General features: G+C 28.1%; 1 protein-coding gene across 1 annotated transcript in view; it reads left to right on the top strand.

Annotated features, from left to right (window-relative positions):
• The window catches only part of HisRS (histidine--tRNA ligase), a 36,629-nt gene extending 12,144 nt beyond the window's left edge, over positions 1-24,485 (top strand). Inside the window, exons 4-13 of the mRNA XM_067274745.1 lie at positions 5,010-5,231; positions 8,930-9,037; positions 9,979-10,077; positions 11,266-11,359; positions 14,813-14,940; positions 17,389-17,461; positions 18,655-18,833; positions 20,053-20,169; positions 22,117-22,263; positions 24,349-24,485. Of these exons, the coding sequence (XP_067130846.1) occupies positions 5,010-5,231; positions 8,930-9,037; positions 9,979-10,077; positions 11,266-11,359; positions 14,813-14,940; positions 17,389-17,461; positions 18,655-18,833; positions 20,053-20,169; positions 22,117-22,263; positions 24,349-24,417 (1,236 nt within the window). The 3' untranslated portion in view covers positions 24,418-24,485. The remainder of the gene's footprint in view (positions 1-5,009; positions 5,232-8,929; positions 9,038-9,978; positions 10,078-11,265; positions 11,360-14,812; positions 14,941-17,388; positions 17,462-18,654; positions 18,834-20,052; positions 20,170-22,116; positions 22,264-24,348) is intronic.
• Positions 24,486-25,607: the final 1,122 nt, after the last annotated feature.

The raw sequence follows: 25,607 nt of genomic DNA on the forward strand, positions 1-25,607 counted from the left end.
GGAAAACAGAAGGCCATTTTGTCAAATTGCCCATGGTGGGCAATTTGACAAAATGGGCAATGAATTGTTCACCTGACTGTGAAGAGCTGTTGTGGAAATAGATACTGAGGGCACACATACATGGCAGGCAGTTTCTAAATATCCCCAGACAGATCATTAGAAGAGTTGGTTATCTGATTATGAGACAAGCATGAAAAAACAGCAACAGTTACTATTTGTACACTATCCAGATAGGTGAAAGCCTCATTATGGAATCCTGATTTTTTTCCATAACATTGGCAGGCAACTAGCAGAAACAAATTTAAATGCATGGTACTGCTATGCATTCTGCCATTAGCATCCCATTATTATTAGCTTTGCAGTGGTACTGTTGCAGAAAAGCATGAAATGATACAGACTAACAGCAAATCATCATTAGTGATGAATCACAATTCTGTTTGACATTCCCAAACACCGTAATCCTCAAAATACTAACATGATCATCATCATGTTAGTATTTTTGTGAGGTTGCTGGACCACACTTATCAACAAGATGCCCGAGTGGTGTCGAACATGAGTGGGAGCATTGGACATAGAGACATACTCTCCAGTTACAACAGTTACCCGGTTTATCGTAACAAAAATGTATCTTACAACAACAATACACTTTTAACAGGCTGTGCAGACCAAATCTTCTGGGTCCCTTTTTCTGGACGATAAAGGTCCAAACAGAAAGTTTGCCAGTGTTTTTGCTGGAGTTGATGGCCCTGGAGCGTAGCCAGGAAGTTTGAAGAGGATACTTAGTCCACAACAAGAATAATCCTTTCAAGGCAGGAGTAGCACATTCAAAAGCATGAGAGAGAAGCTCTCCACCAAATTTGGATTTTTATAACTTTTTGTTTGGGTCCCAGATCGAACATTCCGATAGGTCCTCACCTCCACTTTCCGATAGGTCCTCACCTCCACTTTCCAATTGGTTCCCATTCATCATGAAATGTAACACGATCAGAACCCAGATCGCAGGATAAGTCAACACTGACTGACAATTTGATCTGCATCAAAGATGTTCAATCGTAAGACTTACATTATTCTATTGTCTTAATTTGAGAAGTATGTTTTTCTAAGAATTTTCTTCAAATGTGTCTTTTTATGGATAAGAAATTTTCTATTTTCCTCTTATAATTATTATTATTTTTTCCTTTTACGCAAGAAAACAAAATTTAATTTTTCTGTGTGTGAGGTCCCAGTTCACTTTCAGAGTCTCACATTTTGAGGATTACTGGTAATTGCTTCAATCCTGCTTTTGGTATTAAGTCATGCACTGCTCCTATTGCGGGTATTCTGGTCTGAGGAGCCATCTTATAGTCAATCACTCCTAGTACTAGTACAAAAGACATTAATGGCATAGTGGTACATTCAGGAAATGTTGCTCCCTCATGTTTCTTTTCAAAGCAGAACTGATGCATTGAAACAGCCATTTTCCAGCAAGATAATGCTTGGCTGGACATGGCTGCATGTTGCATGGCTTCAGATTTGTCACACAAGGAGCATTTGTGAGACCAGATACAATGCTAGTTTTGGCTTCTAAATAAGAATGTGAGGGATCTTAGAATAGCAGTGCAACATTTGTGGAAAAATCTCTCACAGGATTGTATATAATGCCTGTATGTCTCAATGCCCAACTATTTCATTCATATATCTAGGCAAAAGAGGTCCTGTAAGCAGGGGCAGATCTAGGTTTTTCAGGGCCTAGGGCTTATTGAAGTCCAATGGGCCCCATTTTTGTTAGATTAAGAATTATTACAATAAAACAAATAATACTATAAATTATCAATATTATCATATTATTAATATTAACTATTTTTTACTATATGATAAGTATGCATTGTTAATGAAAAAGTATTAAAAATTTATGATGATAATTCAATTTTTGTGGGTCTTTGACATTTGGGGGCCCAGGGCTTAAGCTCTATTTGTCCCTATGTATATCTGTCCCTGCCTGTAAGGTACTAAATATTTCTTTAAATTATACTTTTGTTTCACATGAAATTGTCTATTTGCTATGACATCATAATCACTTATTACTATTATCATTACATTCACACTAATAAAGTTTCATTCAGTTTCAATGCCCACTTCTTGGTGTATAGGTTTTTCTTTCACTGAGCATATTATACTAATTATTTTATATAATATAATGTAATTTTTATATTTTATTATAGTTGTTGGTAGCTTATAGAAAAGTAATTTACATAGAACTAGTTATCTGGAAATTACCTAGGAAAATATATTAAAGATGTTGAAACATTGAACACATTGCCTGATAAAACAACTTTAATACAGCTGTATATACAAGTCAATGACATGGATCATTTCATTTGAAACAGACTATGTCATTGGTTTGCTTATCTAGCTGTATTAAAGCCATTTTATTAGGAAACATGCCCATTAACTATCTATAACAAAACTTTATATAGATTTTACATCTATTTTTGTTATGGTTAGAAAATGGAATGTAATATACAGTCCATATGTCCAGTATTAATGTATGAAATCTAGTTGAATAGGTTCCAGAAAAAAAAGGAGTGTAATAGTGTTATATTCATTTCTTCTCTGCATTATTTGATATTTCATAGCTATTTGAGATAGTATAATTTTTATCTGAACTTCTCTCTTTTTCTAATGATAGCACTTGAGAAAGCAGATTTTAAGAATGAATGTAACCAAAGAGTAAAATATATCAGTGAAAAATAATTTGGATTCCTAAATTAATAATAATTAGGTGAAGTGATTATTAGAATATACTGTCACAGATTTGCATTTAAACCATTCAAAGCATTATTTTCATGAAAGTATGTTTTTTCAAGAACTAACTTTGAAAATTGCTACATGAAATATAAGGTGATCATAATTAAAGAATAGATGTTCAGAACCATTTGTAAAAAGTACTGTTTGACAAATCTCAACTAAATTTGGCATATGGTATATATACTGTCCTGAGTATGTGGTTTTGAGTTTTAGGAAAAAATTTTTATTTAAAAATGTATCCTAGGGAGAAATTTAGTATTTCTGTCACTTCGCTGCATATATAGTACTGGAAAAAGTTTGAGACCACCTGAGTTTTCAAACTTTCCATTAAAATTAACTGATCTGCTCTAAATATGTTGTTGTTTAGGTATTAAAATTACCATAAACCAAATATGAAGTAAAAATTTATTTTCATATTTAAGAACTCAAATACAAGAAATTATTGCTTGCACTTTGCCTGGAAAAAGTTTGAGACTAGGATTAAAAATTTATATTTTACAAAATTCTAAAATAGAATAAACATTGTAACCTAATTTGCATATATCCATGTTGTGTGTTTTCAGCCTTCAGTAAAAGTGGGATCTAGCAAAACATTAACAGATGAAGAAAAAGGCAAGATACATGCATTCAGAGACTGTGGGAAATCTGTAAGTCTCATTGCAGCCCTACTAGGAAAATCAAAGACAATAGTTCACAATTATTTAAAGGACCCTGACAATTATGGCAAAGCTAAACATTGTAGGCCAAAAAAACCTTTCTGTCAGAGATGAAAGGGCAATATTGAGAACATACATCCTCTATATGTAATCTAATCAGATTGCAGCTTCACTATAATGAACAGCCAAAGTGAGCAGCATGATCATTCATCATGATCAGCAGCATGATCACTTCAAAGAATTACGAAGAATATTTTGCAACTCCTTTTATATTGGAAATTCATTAGAAAATGTGCATAATATGCATATTAAACAATGAAGGTGAAAGGATACATCCTTGCCCGACTCCTCTGTTTACTGTTAGCCAGTTTGTGTCACCATAGAGTGTTCTCACTGTTGCTTCTTGGTTGTGATAGAGTGCTTGAAATAGATTGATGATGTGATCAGGGAGGCCCAAGTCCTTCAGTGTTCTCCACATTTTATTGAGGTCTACACAGTCAAAAGCTTTTCTGTAATCAATAAAACATGTAGAAATCTTTCTGAAATTCTATTGCTTTTTCCGTTATCCATCTGATGTTTGCTATATGATCCCTTGTTCCTTTGCCTTTCCTGAATCCTGCTTGTTCTACAGCTCCCTGTCAACAAACTGTTGCATCCTGTGCTGTATTATTTTGAGAAGAATTTTGCTAGCATGAGATATCAGTTGCAATACATACCAGTTGCAACCTAATCATTCTTCCAGCAATGGAGAAGGTTTGTGATGAACAGTTTAATTTCTGATGCCAATTCAAAGCTATGTATAGCTTTACTGGCAGGTGGACATTTGAATTGGCTCCAGAAAACAGTGCTAAATGCTTGATGAAAACCCATTGGAGGTTCTTTCATGATCTGATGAATGTTTGCACAATTTTGTTAGTCAAATGAATAGTTTTATTCACAAAAACAATTTGACTAGTGGCAAATGGGATCCCTGATACTTAATTCACTTACACAATTCATATTTAATCATAATTTTATTTAATAATTTAAACCTTATTATTTTTTAGATTTTAAATACTAAGAAGAAAAATTCAATAAATTTGTTCACAAAACTGATTTAATTCATTGGAAACAGCTAATGTCTCATAATCAGTTGTGAAAAATATTATGGACAAACTAACTGTTCAGAGAGATACAGATATATAGTTGCTTAATTTTTGTAAAAATAAATTATCTTATTGTTGTTCATAATTTTTCTGAACTGATTAGATCAATTGTAATTGATAGGAATGTGATTCAGTATTCCAGTATTCCAGTGATTCAGTATTTCAGTATTCCAGGAAATGGGAAATAAATAGTTTTGATTGTGACAGCACTCATAGAAATATAAAGGATGTGATTCATAAATCTATATTTAAAATTAAAAATAAAAATTTATTAACCATTTTAACCATTAAAAATATTTAAGAATTATTGTTGAAATCAAAAACAAAAAATCAATTTTTTTTTTATTTGTCTATTTAAAAATAAAATATTGTTTTTGTCTATTTTTTTATTTTAATTTTTCTATCATTGAAAATTTTTTAGGAGACTTTAACAGAAAAGTATGGTGAAGATAGCAAATTAATTTATGATCTTGCTGATCAGGGTGGTGAAATTTTATCATTACGTTATGATCTAACTGTTCCTTTTGCACGATTTCTTGCTATGAATAAAATTACAAATTTTAAACGCTATCATATTGGAAAAGTGTATAGAAGAGATAAACCATACATGACTAAAGGAAGATATCGAGAATTTTATCAATGTGTAAGTAACTGGTTATTTTATATTTATCAAAATAATTTATTATTGTTTGTTAATTTGCTTTTTTGTGTTGGTTTTCATATATTATTTGCAATTTATATTGCATTAATAACTAATAGTAATTTGCTATATTGTATTTTTCTATATGCAATTTGTCTTTACTAAAGCAACTTTTCAGAACAATATTTATATAATTCATGATTATTAACTTATAACATAATTAAACATAATATTTTTCTGTTTTCCTAAATATACTTTTACTTCAGTTTTAAGTAAGACAGTAGAGTCCCGTACAACGCACAAATAAAGCAAGCAACAACCCTCGAATTTTGTCGATCAGAGGTATACGTTTTTTTTTCAACTTATAGGCCAATAATTGCGATAATGCGATTTTCTATAATGCGTAACGAATCCCCCACGTTGTACGGGACTCTACTGTATTGTATAATGACAGCCATATGGTCAAAGCAGTAAAAATGTTAGTCTGTCACTTTTGGAAACTTGGGTTTAAGTCTGAGTTGGGATGATCCCTCAAGATTTTCATGAGATATGTTGTCTTCATTCTTTACCATCTGGCTGTCCTATTGTGAGATTAGCAAAATCCATGATAAGTATAAAAGAAACTCTTAATACTGGCTGAATTAAGAAATATTTACAATGTTAAAGTTGACTAAGGAAAATAAAATATATAACTATTGAAGTTGTATAATGTAATTAGTTTTTTTTATATTTTGAAGTAATATATTTCTTTCAATTAATTTTCCATTATATGGTATTTATGTAATTTTCTTTGATAAAATAAAAGACACTGATATGTTATGATAATCAAATAAAATCATATTTTCAAAGCAAAACAGATAATAGATATTTGTAGTTTTTGAAATTTAGTTATAACAACACTGAGAATAAAACTAAAAATTTCAAAGAATTTTCTTGTTTATTTGATTTCAACTTTGAAGATATTCTTGCTTATGGGTCAGATTGATGAATGAGAGAATTTTAATTTTTAGCATTTAAATTTTGGTTAATTATATATATCTAATAAATTGAATTTTGTGAAGGCTTATCAGAAATATTTCATCAACTGAATAGTACATCAAGGAAGATTCAATAATGTTGTGATTCCAAATAGTGAAATTGTTGAAAAATAGACATGGTTTTGAATTTTAACTTTTATTTATACATTTTTTAAATGAAACTATATTTATATGAAAATTATTTTTGCTTCTTTATTCAAATATAGCATTTTCCAAATAACTCTAACAGTAAGTAAGAAATTCCAAACATACTAATATGTATTTTTGGAATTTCTTACTTAGAGTTATTCAGTTTAATTCAAAAAATTATTAATAAAGACAGCTTAAGCTCAAAAGGAATAATATGTAAATTTGTATTCTTTAGATAAATTCATAATTAGTAAGAAATGATGATGATAGATTAGTAAATGAAACTTAATATTTATAACTAGAAATTTCTTCCAAGCATGACAGAATACTTTTTATGAGAAAGTAGAAATTGAAGAATTGAAAAGAGTAGAGATTTCAAGAAGAGTTGCTAATATTTCTACAAATTAAGAAGTTTATAATAGCTGTTGTAACATAAAGAGCAACAAAACAAAATTTCATCTGGAATGGACAAAATGCTTCCTCTGGACTTTTTATTTTTATTTTTTTTTATTTTTTGACAAAATAGTGAGTCTCTTTAATTCCACATTGAAGAAACAAAGCTGAATTAGTTAGATGAGCAATGACACTTTTTACATAATGGGCTCATTAGATTGTTACTTCCAATTGGATAATAGAATGTCACAAGGTCTCACTAGGGAAAGATTTTTTAAAAATTTCTTATAGAAGTGACACAATGTGGTTATTTTTTTTTAAAGTTTAAATTTTAAATTTAATGAAGTAAGTTTAAAATACACCATTTGCCAAAATATTTAAAAATGGAACTTAAGGGAAATTCCATCATCAAGCATGAACTAAATGAGGTCGTTGACATCACTGTAACGTAAGTATAATTACCAATCCAAAATCAGTAAAACATTCATTCTATAGCTAATATTTCCATAAAATAGGTAGCCTATACTTTCTGTAAGAACATAAAATGAATATAAACCAAAATTTCATCTGGATTGAATAAAAATTGCTGAAGTTATAAGGAATTCACACACACTCACAGATGACAGCTTTTATATTATTAATGTTAGTATTATATTTAATTGGTCATATTGTACAACATAAAAACATTCTTAATAAAAGTATGTGTTGTAGAAATGTTTTTTCTTTTACCAAATTACTATTTAAATGTATTTTAAATACTCACTCTTATTATCATCATTCACTGGCATCTGTTAAGCAGTTCTGATTGATGATTATAGGAATTTACATAAATTATAATAATGTCAATCATACAATTCTTTCTTCATTTTGATAAACAAGTCAAATTTGTAAGAACTGTTATCAGGAAAGCAGATAAGATGATATTAAACTGTAAAGGATATCCCAAATGTAATACTGACAGAAGAGGGGCTTATGCCTGAAACGCGTCTTGACCAAAAGGATATTCCCAAATAAAGATTGATGTCAGAAATGCCCAGTGTCTGTATATGCACCTAGTTGTGACAGTAAAAACAGATATTACTTATGTTAATGACACATGAAATCCTTACAACTTGATAGTATGTGTTGTCTTGCAAGTGATTGGCTTATTGATAAGTAAATGAAGATAGTTTTGTTTTATTGCTAATCTGAGAGGTTTTTTCAAGAATTGCTTATAATATAGAGAGAGTATTATATCTTGAATTATGGAATGAGATAAGATATTGATATATTGCAATTGGTATAATTTTGATTGTTTTTTTCTTGGCTTTTGTCATAGTTTCTTGAGATACAATGATAATGAATATTGTCACTTTGAGATTGTTGCATAAATTTCATTTCTTAAGAACATTGTTATTTTTCTAATGTAATTCTGATGTTTGAATACATCATATTCTTAGTTACACTGTTTAAATTGCATAGTAATGGCAATTTCTGAATCTTTATGAGATGAATAAGTTTGTTTATCTAGTCTGTGTTTTTATTCTACATTTACAGGTGTTCTTTAAAATTTTCACTATAGTTTTATGAACAATATTGTTATCAAAGACAAAATCCTAAGTGTGTATTAAAAGTGTAACAAGTCCTTGTGTGATATGTGAACACAGAGATATCTGAAACATGAGTCACATATTTATGGATTTGAAAATCTCATCTTAAATGTGTAATAGATTTTCTTTACATATCTCATGAAATCTTATCAACAACAATATTTTCAAGTAACTTTCAATCTTCATCTATGATTATTATTCATGTTTGGTAAATATAATATAATATACGATGATCTGAAAAAGAGTATACCAGCATAAAATTGCTAGGTATAGATCGTACAAATTACAGATATCTCAGCTGTCATTTTCTTGTGCATACTGCACATTTTCATTTTTGAGTTACTTATACAATGTTGCGAAAATTAAAAATTTAATTTACCTTTATTAATCTTCAATTAATTTTTTATTGCTGAATCATTTCATTTATTTGGATAAGTACTTATATCACAAGAAATGAATTGTTTTATATGATTACATAATAATACGAAATACTCCATTTCTTTTATTAGTTATTATTATTATTATTATTTTAAAATAATCTTTCATTTTATAGGATTTTGATATTGCTGGTCAATATGATTTAATGCTTCCTGATGCAGAATGTGTTCGAATAGTTGTTGAAATTTTGTCTAGTTTGGATATTGGCAGTTTTTTGGTCAAGGTAAGATATAAAGATTGTATAATTTATGAAAATTTAGTGTTTTGTTTTTCAATGAAAAACTGCATTTTTTATATTAATTTATCAAAGAATTACATTGAAAGTTTCAACATTTAAAAATAATCCATCTTTATTAATTTCTATGATATTTGCAAATGAGAAATAAAAAAGTTGATAGTTGTTTTATATATCAGTTTTTTTTATAATTTATTTTAAAAAACTGGTATACAGAACAATTTAAAAAGCATAGGATAGGGTAGATGTACCAGTTTTGGCCAGTGTAGTACCAGTTCTGGCCAGAAAATCAAATTTAACTTAAAAATATAATCACAAATGAAACAAACTTTTATTGTTAACTGTGTGAACAGTTAACAATAAAAGTTTGTTTCATTGGACAGATTTGAATATGTGGTGATTATATTTTTAAGTTAAATTTGTTTTTTGGCCAGAACTGGTACACTGGCCAAAACTGGTACATCTACCCTATATACAAAAAATAAATTTTTTTTTAAACTTCTTATTTATAAAATAAAAATGAAACACAATAATTTACTGAAATTTTCTTTTTAAAGTATTTAGATTTTCCATTTTTATTATTTACTATATTTTACCATCTATAATGTACACTTTTTGCTTAAATTTGGACAAAAAAGTATACATTATACACCTTGATTAGGTAGAGCCTAACACAGCAAGTGAAGAAATTTCCAATTTCAATACTAAAGAATACATTGATATATAACTTACTTCATTAGCAATAAATACTGAACAAATTTATGTCAACAGAATCAGTTCTGTTGACAACTTTGTCTTGAGTTGTCTATATATAAAAAAAAAATCCATAGTGAAATTATGGTACATATTAGATTAAAGTAAATACAGTATATTATTTATTACAATACAAATAAAGTATTAATATTTAATTGAAGAAAATTTTTTTATAGGTAAATCATCGCCAAATACTTGATGGTATATTTGAAGTTTGTGGTGTTCCTTCAGAAAAATTCCGAACAATATGCTCATCAGTGGATAAATTGGATAAGGTAACTTATAGTCGTACTACAGAATAATTGTAATCAGAACTGTATCTTCCATTTTTGTACTTTCTTTGTATATGTTTATCTGTTTATTAAATAAGTTTTATGTTCAATGCTGTCATCCTGTAGTGCAGCTGACATCTTATCACCACCTCACCAACCCTCCCACTCAATTTTGCCCTCCTACAGCCATCCATTGACACAATGACAGTCCTTACTAGACCGTGCTGGTAAGCGGGGTCAAGCTTGCTGCTTAACCTCCTCGATTATCACATTATAGTTAACTTATCTCTCAAAAACAAGAATTCCAATTTAAATGCTTTCTTAAAACATATCAACATAATTTTGACTAATGTATGAATTTTTATTCAATAGATCAGATATTTTAGAATTAAAAATACAAAATATAAAAATATAAACATCTACAAACCCAATTTTAGATTAAAGCCAAATGATTGCTAGATTACAGACAATTGCTTACCTCTGGGTCAAATTACTTGACATTTGTAATTAGTACCATAAATGTAGCTCAATGTAATCTGGCAATTGTATGGCTTTAACGAAATATAAAATACAGTTTGTAGATCTTACAAGATGCACATATTTATTTAGTATATTTTCTAAACATTTGAATCTCTCATCTTTATTAATTATTTTAACTTATTAATGCATTTAGGGTACCAATAATAATTGAAGAACAATTTTTTTAAATATTTAATTAATTGAATGGACTAATGCTATTTTCATTGTTTATCAGTTAAGGTATAGAAATTTCACTTTATGTTTCAAGTAAAATAACGCAGTTTCATATTTTCAGCAAACAACAAAAACTGATAATGATACAATTAAAATTTCACTTCATTAGCTGTTTCATTCATAAATCTAATAAAACAATCTAAAATTCAAGATTAGAGATATTTTTATTTATGATAAATTTACATGATAAAAACATAAACAGCTATTAACTTAAGTTCTTTAATATACAAATTAAAAATACTTTTAAGGATTCATTATATTCAGTTGAATAATATAATAAAATTGTAAATCCATTAATTAGATGTTTCTTTTGTAAATAAAACTTTTAATATAATCTTCAGTTTAATTCAATGTTTAATAGATATGAATTATGAATTTATGACATAACTAAGAGAAAAATTATGTGAACTATTTCATAGTTATTTTTAAATATTTTAGATGTCTTGGGAAGAAGTCAGAAAAGAAATGATTGATGAGAAAGGATTAGATCCCACAATTGCAGACGAAATTGGTGAATATGTCAGTCAACATGGTATGTTTTATTTCTAATAAAAATATAATTGGATTAATTTTATTAAATTCTTTGTTATTAAAATTAAATATATATGTTATATATTTATTAATACATATTTTATTTCATGAAAGTTTGAAATCAGTATTAATATGCAAAAGTATTTCCTAAATTATGAAAAGAAAATAGAAAATTACCAATTATTTTTTTTTTTTAAATAAGTTTATTTTGTGAAAGTACTGGTATATTAACTTCATCTAAAAAGGCACATAAGTTGTAAAATATAAACTGTTTATAAGAAGTAAATAATAATTTCAAAAACACAAGGTCCCATAAGTTTGTAAATAGTTTAAAAGTTTGTAAAAGTTGAAAGAATTGGTATATTTGAATGCAGTTTGGGTAATAGTTATTCTCACAAAAGGGGAGTTTTTTGGGTAGAGAGAAAGAAAATATTTCAAATTTTTATTGAAAGAGGGTGCTTAATGCAAGAAAATCACTGGAATTGTGCAAATCTGAGTCTTATAAAATGCAGGGTGTATGATTAACAGCTCATTTTTGAATTTTCCTGTTACTGGCGCTGACATACGGTTTTCATTATGATGTTGACATTGGTGGATAAGCACTATTGGTGAAGTTGTTTTATTTCAGCCACGAATCTCCGGCTGAAACTTTATGAAGGTTTAGGACACAGAAGAGAATGAAGAAAGGTTCAGGTTCAATCACTCCTGGCGGATTGGTTTCCCTAGTACGATGTTTCGAAGAAATGGGAAGTTTAATCACCCATGCAATGGTGCACCATGTTTATCAGAGATCCATACCTCTGATGTGGCTTCGCAAATGGAAACCAATCCATATAAAAGAGCTTCCGGTGTTTCACTCAGGTGATCACTCGGAAGTTATTCTTGGTACTGTACATGTGTCTCTCGTCCCGGTCCCAGCCGAAACGAAATGGTAGGAGACATCAGCTTCCCTGTTCCCTCCTCCATCTTCCATGTTCCTGCATGATCATTGCATGCAGTCATCCAGCAACAAATAGAGGTATAATTTAAGGCTGATACCTTTGTAAACTCTCTCTCCTGTTCTAGAGGTTAGGCACGCAGCATAGTGATTAGTTGATCACCAATTCCTTTAAGTTATATCTTAACCGCATTTAATCATTAAATCCTTTATGTATATTCTTGTATATTAGATTAAGTAGATAATAAACTCCTTATTTGTTTATTTTAACCTGTGAACCTGTCTATCATTTGCTCGCGGGATGCCTGTCGACTTGCTCACCCCCTCACCATGCAACAACAAGCCATCCGAAACAACAAGGAGATTGGATCTCACCGATCCTGTGCAGAGTAAGTGGTCAGAAGGGATTGACCCCTGGCCTCCTGCTTATCTCACACTGGCTTTATATGCAGCATCATCTATTGGCAAAAAATATAACAAATAATAAACTAAATATAACTTTTACAAAAAAGGATATAATTTTTAAGAATATTTAATTACTGCGACAATAATATAGCATGAAATAGATGCGCTATATCATTACTGAGACAGGTAGCATGTAGCACTTGCCTGCGTGGAATCAAGTGTTTAAGCCTGTGAAAAACCTATAAGTATTTAATTTTCCACATCTAACAACTCAGGTTTTTTTATTTCTAAATGGTGCTTTCTTAATTTTAATAAGCACCCTCTAGTAACTGAGTGGATAAAACTACCAAACTCTGGTAGTTGGTTAGTCATGGGTTTGGGCTGGCCACAGCAGTTTACTGAGTTTTCTTCATGTTAGTAACACCTAAATAGGGTCCCATTAAAAGTCATCCTGTGATTCCTCCCCCTGGGCAGATTGTTCATGTGTCGTGATGCTGTAACCTAATAAACCAAACTAATTCTAACAAGTTATTACTTATTGTGACATTGTCACAATGCTGGGCTGCAACTTTTCGTCACAATGTTTTCAATTGTTTTAGTAGTTGTTTTGCTTCTATACATCATATTTTTTCTGTTAGCAATAGAGTTGTGCCAGTTATCTATCTAACTCTTTTCAGGGAAAAATTTTGAATTGAAGTAATGTGACTTCCAAATTTAAACTGGAAGTTCATATATAGCTGGAGCTTTTGTCCTAAGCTTTCCACTCCTGGTCTCGACTTTCATCTATCTAATGCCTTTCTCAAGATTAAGGAATGACAAATAGATAGGTGATGACAGTGGAAATTTATAGGCCTACAATTTTTTAAAATTGCAGCCCAATAATGAATGCGTTCACTTGTCATTTGGACTCACATCTTATGTTGATGATTAATGTTAACACTTATTATGTTCTTAAATCACTGTGGATTTTTAAATATATCAATTAGTAATAGAGAGAACGAGTTCTCTCCATTACTAATTGTTTTTTGCATTTATGCACAATCCAATTATAATTTATTATTTGGATTGCTATCTTCCTTTTAAAATCCTGTTAGAAAATGCTGTGTCAGATACTTGGTGATGAAATAAGTCAGTTTCATCAAAATTATAAACATCTTCAGACTTGTAATTTGAGATCTTTACAATTAACTTATATATTTCCTAATAATTATCACTGATAGGTGTTGATTTGCCATGCAGTCTAATTTGTTTAATATAATAATGTTGCTTAAAACTATGAAACCATCCATGAGAAAATGTTGTGTCTTGAATGTTCAGCTTTCAAGTAAATCCCCCCTTTCAATGATTATTAAGACACTAATTGTTGTTAAATGTTTGTTTTTTCAACACTATTCAATAGTCATCTAGTTCTTGCTGTATATTTTTTAAATATGTCTATTTTTTAGTTATCAATAGATTGATTCAAAAGTTTATATATAATGTATATAATGTAAAATGTAAAATATAATGTAAAATGATGGATAGAAGATGAGAGTTTAAATTTATTTATTTCCCAGACTGCAAATTATTTACAATTGAGATTCAATTCAGATGTGTCTCCTTCTGAAATAATCTTTTAGGTCATAAGATAATGATTTATGTTTTTTTTCTCACTTTTCTTTCCTATATCTGAAGTTAGTTGCATAAAATATTAATTATAAAGAGTGTTTTATAACCAAAGTAGCTAGAAATGTGTTTATGCTCTTGGTCTTAAAAAAAGTCAAAATAAATGTATATAACGTTGACTACCAGTGCCATTAAGTTTGACTGTATATAACATTGTATAATATAGGCAGGAACAGCAAATGGCTTTGACTTTAGACTTTATGGAGGTGTGATTTTAGCATCATTGATTCTTATAAATTGAAATTGGCTATTTTGAGTGACCTAAGAGAAAGTGTGACTTCAGATAGATATGACTGTATTGTCTGTTTTTGTATGTACTAATACAAATTTTACCAAGTTATATATTCACTATTTTAGACATTAAATACATAGTTACACAATTCTAATTATGAGATTCAAGCTATTTCAAATAAGTTAATTATTTTTAAATATTTTATATTTGTTTAGGTGGGCCTGAATTGATAGAAGTGCTGCTGAATAATGAAAAATTGACAAAGAATAAAGCTGCAAAGGAAGGATTGGAAGCCATGAAGCAATTTTTTATATATAGTAACTTATATGATACAGTGAACAAGGTAATTATATACTCTAATCGTTGAAATTTATTAATATTTTTCTGTAATTTATTAAATAATTTTGAAATGAAAGAATAGCACAATTATTTGTTAGGATACTTGTAAATTGTAAGTTATTCTTGTTGTTTGATGGGTGCCTTAAGAGAACTGCATAGAGCTTGGAATTTTTTGTGTGTAAGGAGATAATCTTTATCATTGAAAAGGATACAATGCAGTGCCAGTGAGATATGTAGGGAATATAGACAAATAATAGTTGGAGGAAAGTAACCTGGCAAACTATAAAGAAATATTACCAATCTATATATATAAAAACGAATGTATGTCTGTGTGTGTGTGTGTGTGTGTGTGTGTGTTTGTCCTTCATGCATTACCACACCATTTATCCGATTGCCATGAAACTCTGGGAAGTTGTTTAATACATTCCCGCGAAGGTTTGTGGCATATGTGAAGATCACCATTTCCCCCCTTTCAATAATATATTTATATATGGATTAAGGCTTTTATGTCCAACAGATGGCGCTAACTTCCGACGACCTAAGTTTGCTTTTCTGTAAGGCATTATGCTTTTCTGTGAGAATGGACCTAAGCAGATCATTTTCTACCTATCTATCCATATAAATAAAATACAACGTTTGTTTCTTCCTACAGATTCCTTTGAAATTTTGACACAACGTTGCATTCGAATATGCACGTGTTTTTATATAATATACATCTCGAAATTCTCCCTACGGTGGGAGATGGACGGGATTAAGGCTTACCGTGAAGAACTCGGCTTCTATTTATACTATTTTACATGCGGTTTTTTGCGTTTTTAATTGCGTTTTAATAGGTGACGTCAACAGAATATACACTAAAAAGAGATTTTTTGAAATTCCCCCCAGGAGGGAAGTGTAAGACATTTATAATAGATACATTTTGAGCCACAACAACGCGTGGCCGGGTCAGCTAGTAACCAATAGAAATCCTAGTAAACAACCTTCTGGAGGTGACATGAAAGAGTGAAATTAGGTGAAAGGATGTAGCACTTGATTTCAAGTAAATTTAAACTTGTTTTTGGGATATCCTGCTTGTGAGATATTTGATGAAGAATTTGTCATTTAAGGCTGGTATATTTCCTTTACCCAGTTTCAACTTTACATGTTGCCTCTAGAAAGCTGTTTACTAGGGTTTCTGTTCTGTTTATCTGTTATTCCTGTTATTTAAGCTGAAGATTTGTATCTATTTTTGGTATAAATATTTTGTTTTTTTTTTGTCTTTGTTGGAAATTTTTATTGGTAGTATATGTTCTAAATAGTCTCCAAAGTTTCATTTTTATGATTAATAAAGTAGTGTGCGTAAACAGACAGAATTGACTCTTTGTAGACCATAATATTTTTAATTTTGTAAATATTTTTTTCTACAAGTGCAAAGGCATTTGTAAAAAGCACAGAGCAAATTTTACAAAATGATGGATATTTTCAATTATTTTCCTGCATTGAAATGCCTAAAATAATTTCACAAATTTTTTACAAGATTTTTGTTTCCATTCAGAATACCTTTATTACAATTCCACACTACTCAACACTGGAGTAAAGTTAATTATGTACCTCAAAGCCTGTTACTGGTGTGAAATTAACATAAAAAAACGAAAAAATAGACTTCCACAAATGTTTTTTAACCTCCAATGGTTCTTCAGGCAGTGACAAATTTCCGTTACAATGCCATTAAAAAGAAAGAACATTATTCAAAATTCAAATATATGTTACTCAATGACATTTCATTATAGTACATATGCCTAATGAGACGTCATCGGGTAACATATTCGGACTAATCTCTCAAATTTCAAGTATCCAAATTTAGCACTTGACAATTGCTTTTCATATCTTTTAATGATTAGTAAAAATTGTTGTTAGTTATAATTAATGTATTGGATATCTTTTAAAATTTACATAGACGTTAACTTTAATGAATTTTTAAGTGAATTTTTCAATTGAATATAAGGGTAGCTTTAATAAAAATATTGTATAAATAAAAATAAAAAAATAAATAATATTTTTGCCATAAGTTAATGAAATATTTTAATTAATTTAATTTTTTTTGCATCTAAATTGATTTGATTTAAATGTATTTAAATTTTTATGTTATTATTTTTTATATTTTATTTTTTTTAGAATGTTTGCTTAAAAATACTTATAATAAAAATGAAAGCACTTTGAATTTCCACAATTTGATTCATTTTATGAATTTTTTCAACATATTTTACTATAGAATTTGATGTGATAATTCTTTGATGATATTAAATTTATGAAAATGTGAATTTGAACTAAATTCTTAATTTATTGTTTTTGTGTATTTAAGAATTTTCTTTATGGATTTTTGTTCTTGCATTCATTTCATTAATGTAAGAACAGAATTGAATTTGATAATTTCTTGGCTAAATTGTTAAACAAAATTTTCCTTATTCCATAGTTATCATTTGATCTTAGTCTTGCAAGAGGATTGGATTATTATACTGGAATTATATATGAATGTGTATTAACAGGTAATTTCTTATATATATTTATTTTATATATAAACTAGTACTAATCTTTTATTTAATATTAAATATAGCCACAAATTAATGTTAAGTTTATAATTCTAATATATGTGAAGAAATCATATAATTTATAATATAGGTTTTTAATTCAATGTATAGTAATAATTCCGGTTAATGTTACCCTTGGTGCCAAGATGGTGGCTCGTCTCTGATTCCAGCGAGGAAACAGTGAGACGCATGTTCTAAGCTAACCTAACCTATTCTAATAATTTGGTTGCTAATAATTATGGTAATTTATTAGAATAGGTTAGGTTAGGTTAAAACGTGTGTCCCACTGTTTCCTTGCTGGAATCAGAGACGAGTCGCCATCTTGGCACTAAGGGTAACATTAACCATAATTTCAATATGTGTGTTATACTTTAGATTATTGTTTAGAAGTATATTATCTGTATGTCTCTAATAATATTCTTAGTATTGGGCTTTACCTAAAAATACACCTGAAACAGAAAACAGAAAATGATGCAACTTCCAGTTTTTACATTTTCAATTTGACAGAAATTCAACAGAAAACAAAGTTGAAGCTATTTTAACTTTTCTGTTTTAGTTTGTATTTTTAGTTGTAATTTAATTAATAACAAAGTGTTTTTATAAATGATGTCAGCAAATTGGATATAAATTGATGTCATTTCCTTGACCTCATTCTTTAATATTTATAAAAAAGTGACTAATAACAGAAAAATTTAATGCTGAATTAATTTAATAATGTATTTATTTACTAAACCAATCTAAAGGAAACTCCAATTACTGCATTTGTCCTTCCTTTTATGTGAGATATGTAAAATTTGAATTATACAGTTTGAATAACTGCCTGTATTTATTCCATATTCGTTAGTTCCATCAATCTTATAACTGGAAAATAAGTTGGTTGATTAGACTAGAAAAATGTGATATAGTGTATGTACCTTTTTCAAACTTTAGACAATTGATGAACAATTAATTAATTTTGACAATTGATTACAAATCTGTTAATGAAATTAATTGGATGACTAAAAATTTTTTCTGTTTTTAATATAATTTAAACTTTAAATTGATTATTTTTGCTGAAGAAAACATAAGTTTGTTTGGAATATTTAAAATATTATCTAATATTATTAAAATTAAATATATGATTGTGTAAAATTTTACATATATGTTTAAAGGAAATTCTGTTAATTGTACTGGTGATGATGATGATGGAGTTTCAGTTGGAAGTATTGCTGGGGGTGGACGATATGATAAATTAGTTGGAATGTTTGATTCAAAGCATAAAAACGTTCCCTGTGTTGGGATTAGTCTTGGGATAGAACGTATATTTTCAATTATGGAAGCAAAGGCTCAAGTAAGTTTTAAAAAATAAATATAAAAATTTTACTTAATATTTTTTTATTGTAGTTAATATGATATAATTATACCTAAGCCATTAAAAATTAGGAAGTTTTTAATTGTTCATATAAAAATTTTTGAGTTAATAACTAGAAACTAATTATTTAACAGTTCTATTTAGTAGAATTGTGTAGATTTTTTCAAATATAAATGTACAATATATTGTAAATAAATCTTGTAAAGTGAAACTCTTACATCAATAGAAGCTGAATCAAATGGTTTCCAATGAAATTTTAAAAAGTATATAAGAAGCTATAATACTTTTCAGTTCAGGTACAAGTTTCACTTAGATAGGTTTATAACTGGATATAATATGAAACTGAATTTTGCTGACATAATCTGATACTAATAATTTTCAATTCAATTTGATCCATTACTTCTCTCAGTACTCTACAGTATTGGTAATAAAGGTATTTGAACACACCTTGAGAAATTTATAATAGTATAGAAAAATTGCCAAGTTGAAAACACTGTTGCCAGATTGCCAACTGCTTCAAAATATTACCAAAACTAGCAATAATCTATCAGACCTGGCAACATTGCTCACACATTGCCTGTCCTTTGCCATGTCCCTACCAAATTGGTGCCTCCAAAGGATATATTTATAGAATTTAAATAGAATAAAATCAATCAATGCAATTAAGCATAATTGTGACGTAATTTGTTTCAGCTGTATACAGTGGGTATTCTTATTTATCTTTTCATTGTTTTATTGGTGTAAATTAATGTCACAGTTCTAAACTTAAAGAATGCTTGTGCTAGCATCAGAGATTATGTCAGCCAAAATCAAACTATACTGTACATTCTAAGTTGTTTTAAAGTAATCTGTGTTTAAAAATATAGTAAATAAAAATATAGTAATGAAAAAGCATTCTAGTTTTGATTTAGAATAAAAGATATTTTTAGAATAAATTTAAATCATAATTTCTGTAGTTTACAAGCTTAATACAGAATCTGGAAATGAATTTAAATATAAAAATATCTAAAATTTTTATTCAGAAAAGAAATGTGTTTATTTATGTTTACAATTCTCTTTCATTTGTTGTTAATTTGTGTATATATAATTCAAAATTATTAAATGTTACATTAAAGATTTTGGGAGAGGAATTGCATTTGAGTTTTAAAAATACTTATCTATTTGAAAATTAAAATAAATAAAAGTTTTAACTTTTCAGCTTAATAATAAAAAAATCAGAACAACATGCACTGAAGTTTATGTTGCATCTGCCCAAAAGAAGATGATTCAAGAAAGAATGAAATTGTGCAGAGAGCTTTGGGATGCAAATATAAAAGTAAGTGTGTGATACAATTTATGCATTTTTAATTTCTTAAACTACTAGCAAAAAATTTTATCATTTTCATAGATCACCACTAATTTTAATTTTGTTCCAGAAGGTTTAATTATTCATTCATTCATTATGAGTTCTCTCTATAAACTTTTACAATTTTATTTTAAATTTACTTACTTATTGATTATGCAGTTCTTTAGTAGTATGATACTTTACATAAGTTGTTCACATTGCAGCAGGATATTTCAGGATATAAAATCATTTTTTAAAAATCAAACTGTATACAGTTGCAGGATTATTCTCTTGCTCTGCTTAAAATGATATAAAGTATATAAACTTAGAAATAAAAATAGAAAATATTTGCATTAAATTAATAATTGAATTCAAGAAAGGTATTCTGTTGGAAGTAGAATAAAACATGAGTGACCAGTAATTACTAGTGTTTCTCATTTCCCGGTCTTTTGCTTGTCCCAGGATTTCGGTTTTCCAGGATAGAATTAATTATTTTTAACATACACAAAATATCTTGAAATCAAATGATATAATTATTTTTTATTTTTTAAAGTAATTTAATACATCCCTGCAACCTCCAAAATCGTAATATTAACAATGCTGTGTAAAATATATATTAAAAATTACCTTTGAATTATGTAGAAAAACAACAACAAAAAAATGCTTTGAATTGAGTAGAAAATTTTTAAAAAATGAACTTGGATCAAACTTCTAACTTAAAAAGTAATTTTCATTTTTAAATAAAACATAATACAAAATATTATTGTAAATTTTTATAATAAGATTTTAAAAAGCAATGATGGTCAATACTCCAATCACTTGATCTAGTTCTTATTTAACTAATGAAAAGCCTGCTACCAAGAATGCCCTTTCCGATTCAATTCATGTGGGTGGAATCGTCTTTAATGCATTTAAGAGAAGACAGGTGTTGTGTTTTTTCACCTGTAGCCTGGAAGATTTCTAGTTCATTTTCCAGATTGTAGTACTTCTTTTGCTCTCTAGTATTCTTGATTTGTCTACCTCGGCTGCTTGAATAGAAACATCAAACTTAGCCCGATAATTCGGCAGTTTGTTTGCCTTTAATAATCAGGTTTATGAAGAAAAACTTCATACTTGCATACTTCATACTTGTTTGTATCCTTGCCCAATTTGCACAACGTGGCATTATGCAGTTATTGAAGCTACTGGGCATGGTTAAAAATTGAGACAGCATAAACACAATTATTCCAGATATTACAGGTTCTGACAAGTAAAGAATTTTCAGAGTCCTGCTACAAATAAGCTATGTATTGATTATTTACCATTTGTGACATGCCATATTGAGCAAAAATTTAAAAAACTAATAAGTAGGTTTGGAATTAATAAATACAAATGTATTCTGACAGTTTATGAGTTAATTATACTTTCTATTTGCAAAATTTCCTCAACCTTAACACAAAATAAGAAAAAAGTGAATTTTTAAGAAATTTGCAGGATTTCTCGGGATGAGAAAAATTTCCAGGCATATTTCCCGGGTGAAAAAAATAACCAGGATCCCGTTTGAGAAACCCTAGTAATTACAAATTGTTATGATGTGAAAGAAATAGTATGTAAAAATAAACTTCACAAAAACATTTCAAGTTTTTCTCTGTATTATTGGATGATTTAATAGAATAAAAGAGAGTAAAATTTATTAAATTTTAAAATAGATCAAAATAATTAAATGCATTATAAAATCTAAATATTCAATAATGAAAAAACTTAATATAAAGATTTGCAAATTTCAGAAATATAAGATTTCTTCAAACTAAATTTGCTAACTCAAAATATTAGTATTCTCATAATTCATTGTATATTGTTTAATTAAAAATGGTTGACATTTTTGTAAAAATAACTAATTTTATATTTATTATTATAGTATAAATAAATAATTATATTATTTTTTTATTTTTATCACAGACTGAACATTCCTATAAATTAAATCCAAAACTTCTTGATCAGTTACAATATTGTGAAGAACATGCAATACCTTGGGCTATTATCATTGGTGAAAGTGAGTTGCAAAAAGGAATTGTAAAGTTACGGCATGTCTCAACTAGAAAAGAGGTTTGAACTTGTTTTTAATATTATATGCATACCTTATTTTATAAATCGTTTTCATTTCAATTTATTTTAAATTAACAGTCTATCACTGAAATATCATTAACTTGTGATCATATGTAATTGTGGTGATTTTCTATATCTACTAGTTTTTGCAGGAATTTTTTACTACATTGACTAACTTAGCTGTATTTTCATGATATCTTCATGCAACATTCTATCAGCTAACTGTAAACATTTTAATTGAAAAAATTTTTTCCACTTATCACTGGCCTTCAAAAAATTAATTTAGGAAAATGCCATCTTACACGAGTGATTGTCTAAAGTTTTTCACTGGGGATGATGTAAAATCAACGTCACCAGTGAAGGCTAAGTGCTGTTGGGAAGTTTTAACTGTAAATATATGTATTTTAAAAAAGGATGTGTGTTACTTAGCACCCCTTTACTAAATGTCTTAAGGAAAAAGCCGACGGAAGAGAGGCGTATGCCCAAAATGCATATCAGTGTGTATGATATTCCTGAATAAAGAGTGATGCTAAAGATGCCTAGTATCTACCTAAGCACCCAGTTGTGAGATAAGGAATAATTAAAAGAAGACATCGTTTTGGATTAAGTCAATATTATTCATAAATCATCAAAGCAATATTGGATATGCTAAAGAAATAACTGATATAATAAAAATTTCCATACAATGTTATATAGATGCAAATCCATAGAGAAATGACTAATCTTTTCTTTGATGTTGAGAGGGAAAAATTAAAGATTTAGATTCAGGTATCTACATATATATATATAAATTTATAAGCATCGAAAAATGTCATACATAGTCAGAATTATAGTTTCATCTAAGACATGATCTAAATTTTGCCAATTATACAAGTTTAACATTGCATTCCAACAAACTGGAAGCACCACCATTAGTTCTATCTCACTTTGGATATTTAATTGAGGATTTCAAGCACTTACAGCACATTTTGATTTAAAAGTTCATTCTAACCTGCATATCCTTTGATAGTAGTTATATATTTATTAAATAGTTTAGTAAATATTTTCATGTTTATAGTTGTTTAAGGTGAAAATGATTCCTACTTCAGAGAATAATAATGGTGGTGTATTTAATACTGTTACAGTTAGATTATATTTTTTACATTTTAAAATTTTGTATTTCCTTAAAAAATTTGATCTGTAAAGTGTTAAACTGGAAAAATTTTTCCTGTTATTACCCAGATGATAAAATTATTAGTTTGTAAGATCTACAATCATTTTTTCAATTTTAATTTAAAATAATTCTTTGTTTTAATAACACATAATGATTTCTAAATTGCCTTATAAATATTAATGTAACAAAAATAAATACAACCCACAAATAGATAGTAAGGGAATTTAATACATTACTGGTGTTGATTGTGATGCATGCCTACTAGTACAATTTAAAATTTGTATTTTTTTTCTAATGATGATTCTTCACGACAATAATTTTCATAGTGATTAGATACATTTGAAGTTCTGCAAACTGCATTTTTTATTGCAACAGCTTTTTAATTAATCATATTTATTTCTGCATATGTTAATGAATCTATTCAATAAATTGAAGACTAAATTATCTTGATTATTACATTCCAATCCAAACCAGTTTTAATTAAACAGAATAATCACATTATAGATTTTCAACATTTGTCCTAACCTCAAATGACGAATTCAAAAATTTACCGTAGAAATTAAACATGAATTCAATCTCATTTAAAAAACTGCTGTACAAAATGGTGTTACATGCTATTTTTTTATATTGTTTCTAGATTTTGTTTCTTATCATTATTTAAAAACATTGTCAAAATTATTAACAGCAGCAAACTGCACTTTATTAAATCTAAGACTCTTCAGTTTTCCATTGTAATAATTACTGGTTTCATTCATGCCATCAGTGTTAGTTTATAGATATTTGTCTTATTTAGAATTACGCAAATAAAATTCATGTTAAATACTTTTTTCTAAGATTTTTTTTTTATTTACTGTATGAGCTAATATATAAATTATTTTAAATCGAAAATTATTTACTTTATAGATTATAATATGAGTATTTTAATTTTTCAGATTGAAGTTTCAAGAGAAAAACTTGTAGAAGAAATCAAAAATTGTTTGACTGAACTATATAACTCTTAATGTTAGACTAAAATACAAAATTATTCTATAAAATTAACTAGTTGTGTTATCCTGTATAATTGAACTCTTTAATAATATAGAAATGTAAAATTTTTAGATCTAAATTAGTTTTTTTATTTTCCATAATGTGAATTGAAAAAAATCTTTAACCTCAGCCTTTTTTTTTATTGGAAACAAAAATATCTGGAACGTTAATGTTTATTTTTTATCTTAAAAATGAACATTCTGGTACTTTTGAACTGTGTTTACCAGATAAATCTGTTTCAAATATGTCGTAAATTATTTTCTTGTGTTGAACTCCAATATTTATTTCTCATCTTTTTTTCATACATCTATATAATTTTATTTTATACCAAAGGAATTATTTTACGCAAATCTTCCTATATTTGTAACTTGTAATATATTGTAAAAATAATCTGTATTCATAACAGTTTAATAAATAACTTAATACATATTTTAAATCTGAGTATTAAATTATATCAATAAATTTATTTTAAATTATGTAATGTTTTAAATTGAAATTAAATTTGTATACATTGCATATTTGTAATACTTCTATCAACAGATTATTAAATTAGTCTGAACAGTTTCCAAGAATATCGTCAGCTTGATATTTTCTATGAAATATAAAGGCAGAAAAATTTTTGAAGATTATTCACTTTAATTTCTCTGTATAATGAACAAAACTTAATAATGCAATAATAAATATTATATAAATCTGCATTTTTCTGATGTTATTGGTTTGATTTTTAAATGTAGTGTTAAAATATTTATGATTTTACAAAAAAGCTTCAATTTTTAATACAGGGAGAATAATTTTTTTAGTTTTTAAGAATAATATGTTATAGAATCTTCATAGTTATATGCAGTAGCGAGCATAACGCTATTTAACTAGTAATGTGTATAGAAAGGACTGCTTTGGTCTGCACATTTCCAGAGAAAGCATTTCTTCAAAAAATTTTATAAAAAATGAAAATTTGACACTTGACATGTAAGTGTCAGGTGCTGGAGAAGCTGCAGAAGTAAACAAATCTATAGAGCATCGGTTTGTTACGTAAGATATCCTTACCGATTCTATGATGCAGGGAATTCTCTTAATGGATCACATGCCTGGCATCAGCCTGCTAGAAAAGGGACGAGAGGGTCCGATGATTGAGTCTGTTCCAGCTTCAAAATACGGTAAATGTGTA

Source organism: Centruroides vittatus, unplaced genomic scaffold, assembly GCF_030686945.1.
Source record: "Centruroides vittatus isolate TY-2023 unplaced genomic scaffold, ASM3068694v2 contig_563, whole genome shotgun sequence".
In the NCBI taxonomy this organism is placed as follows: domain Eukaryota; kingdom Metazoa; phylum Arthropoda; class Arachnida; order Scorpiones; family Buthidae; genus Centruroides; species Centruroides vittatus.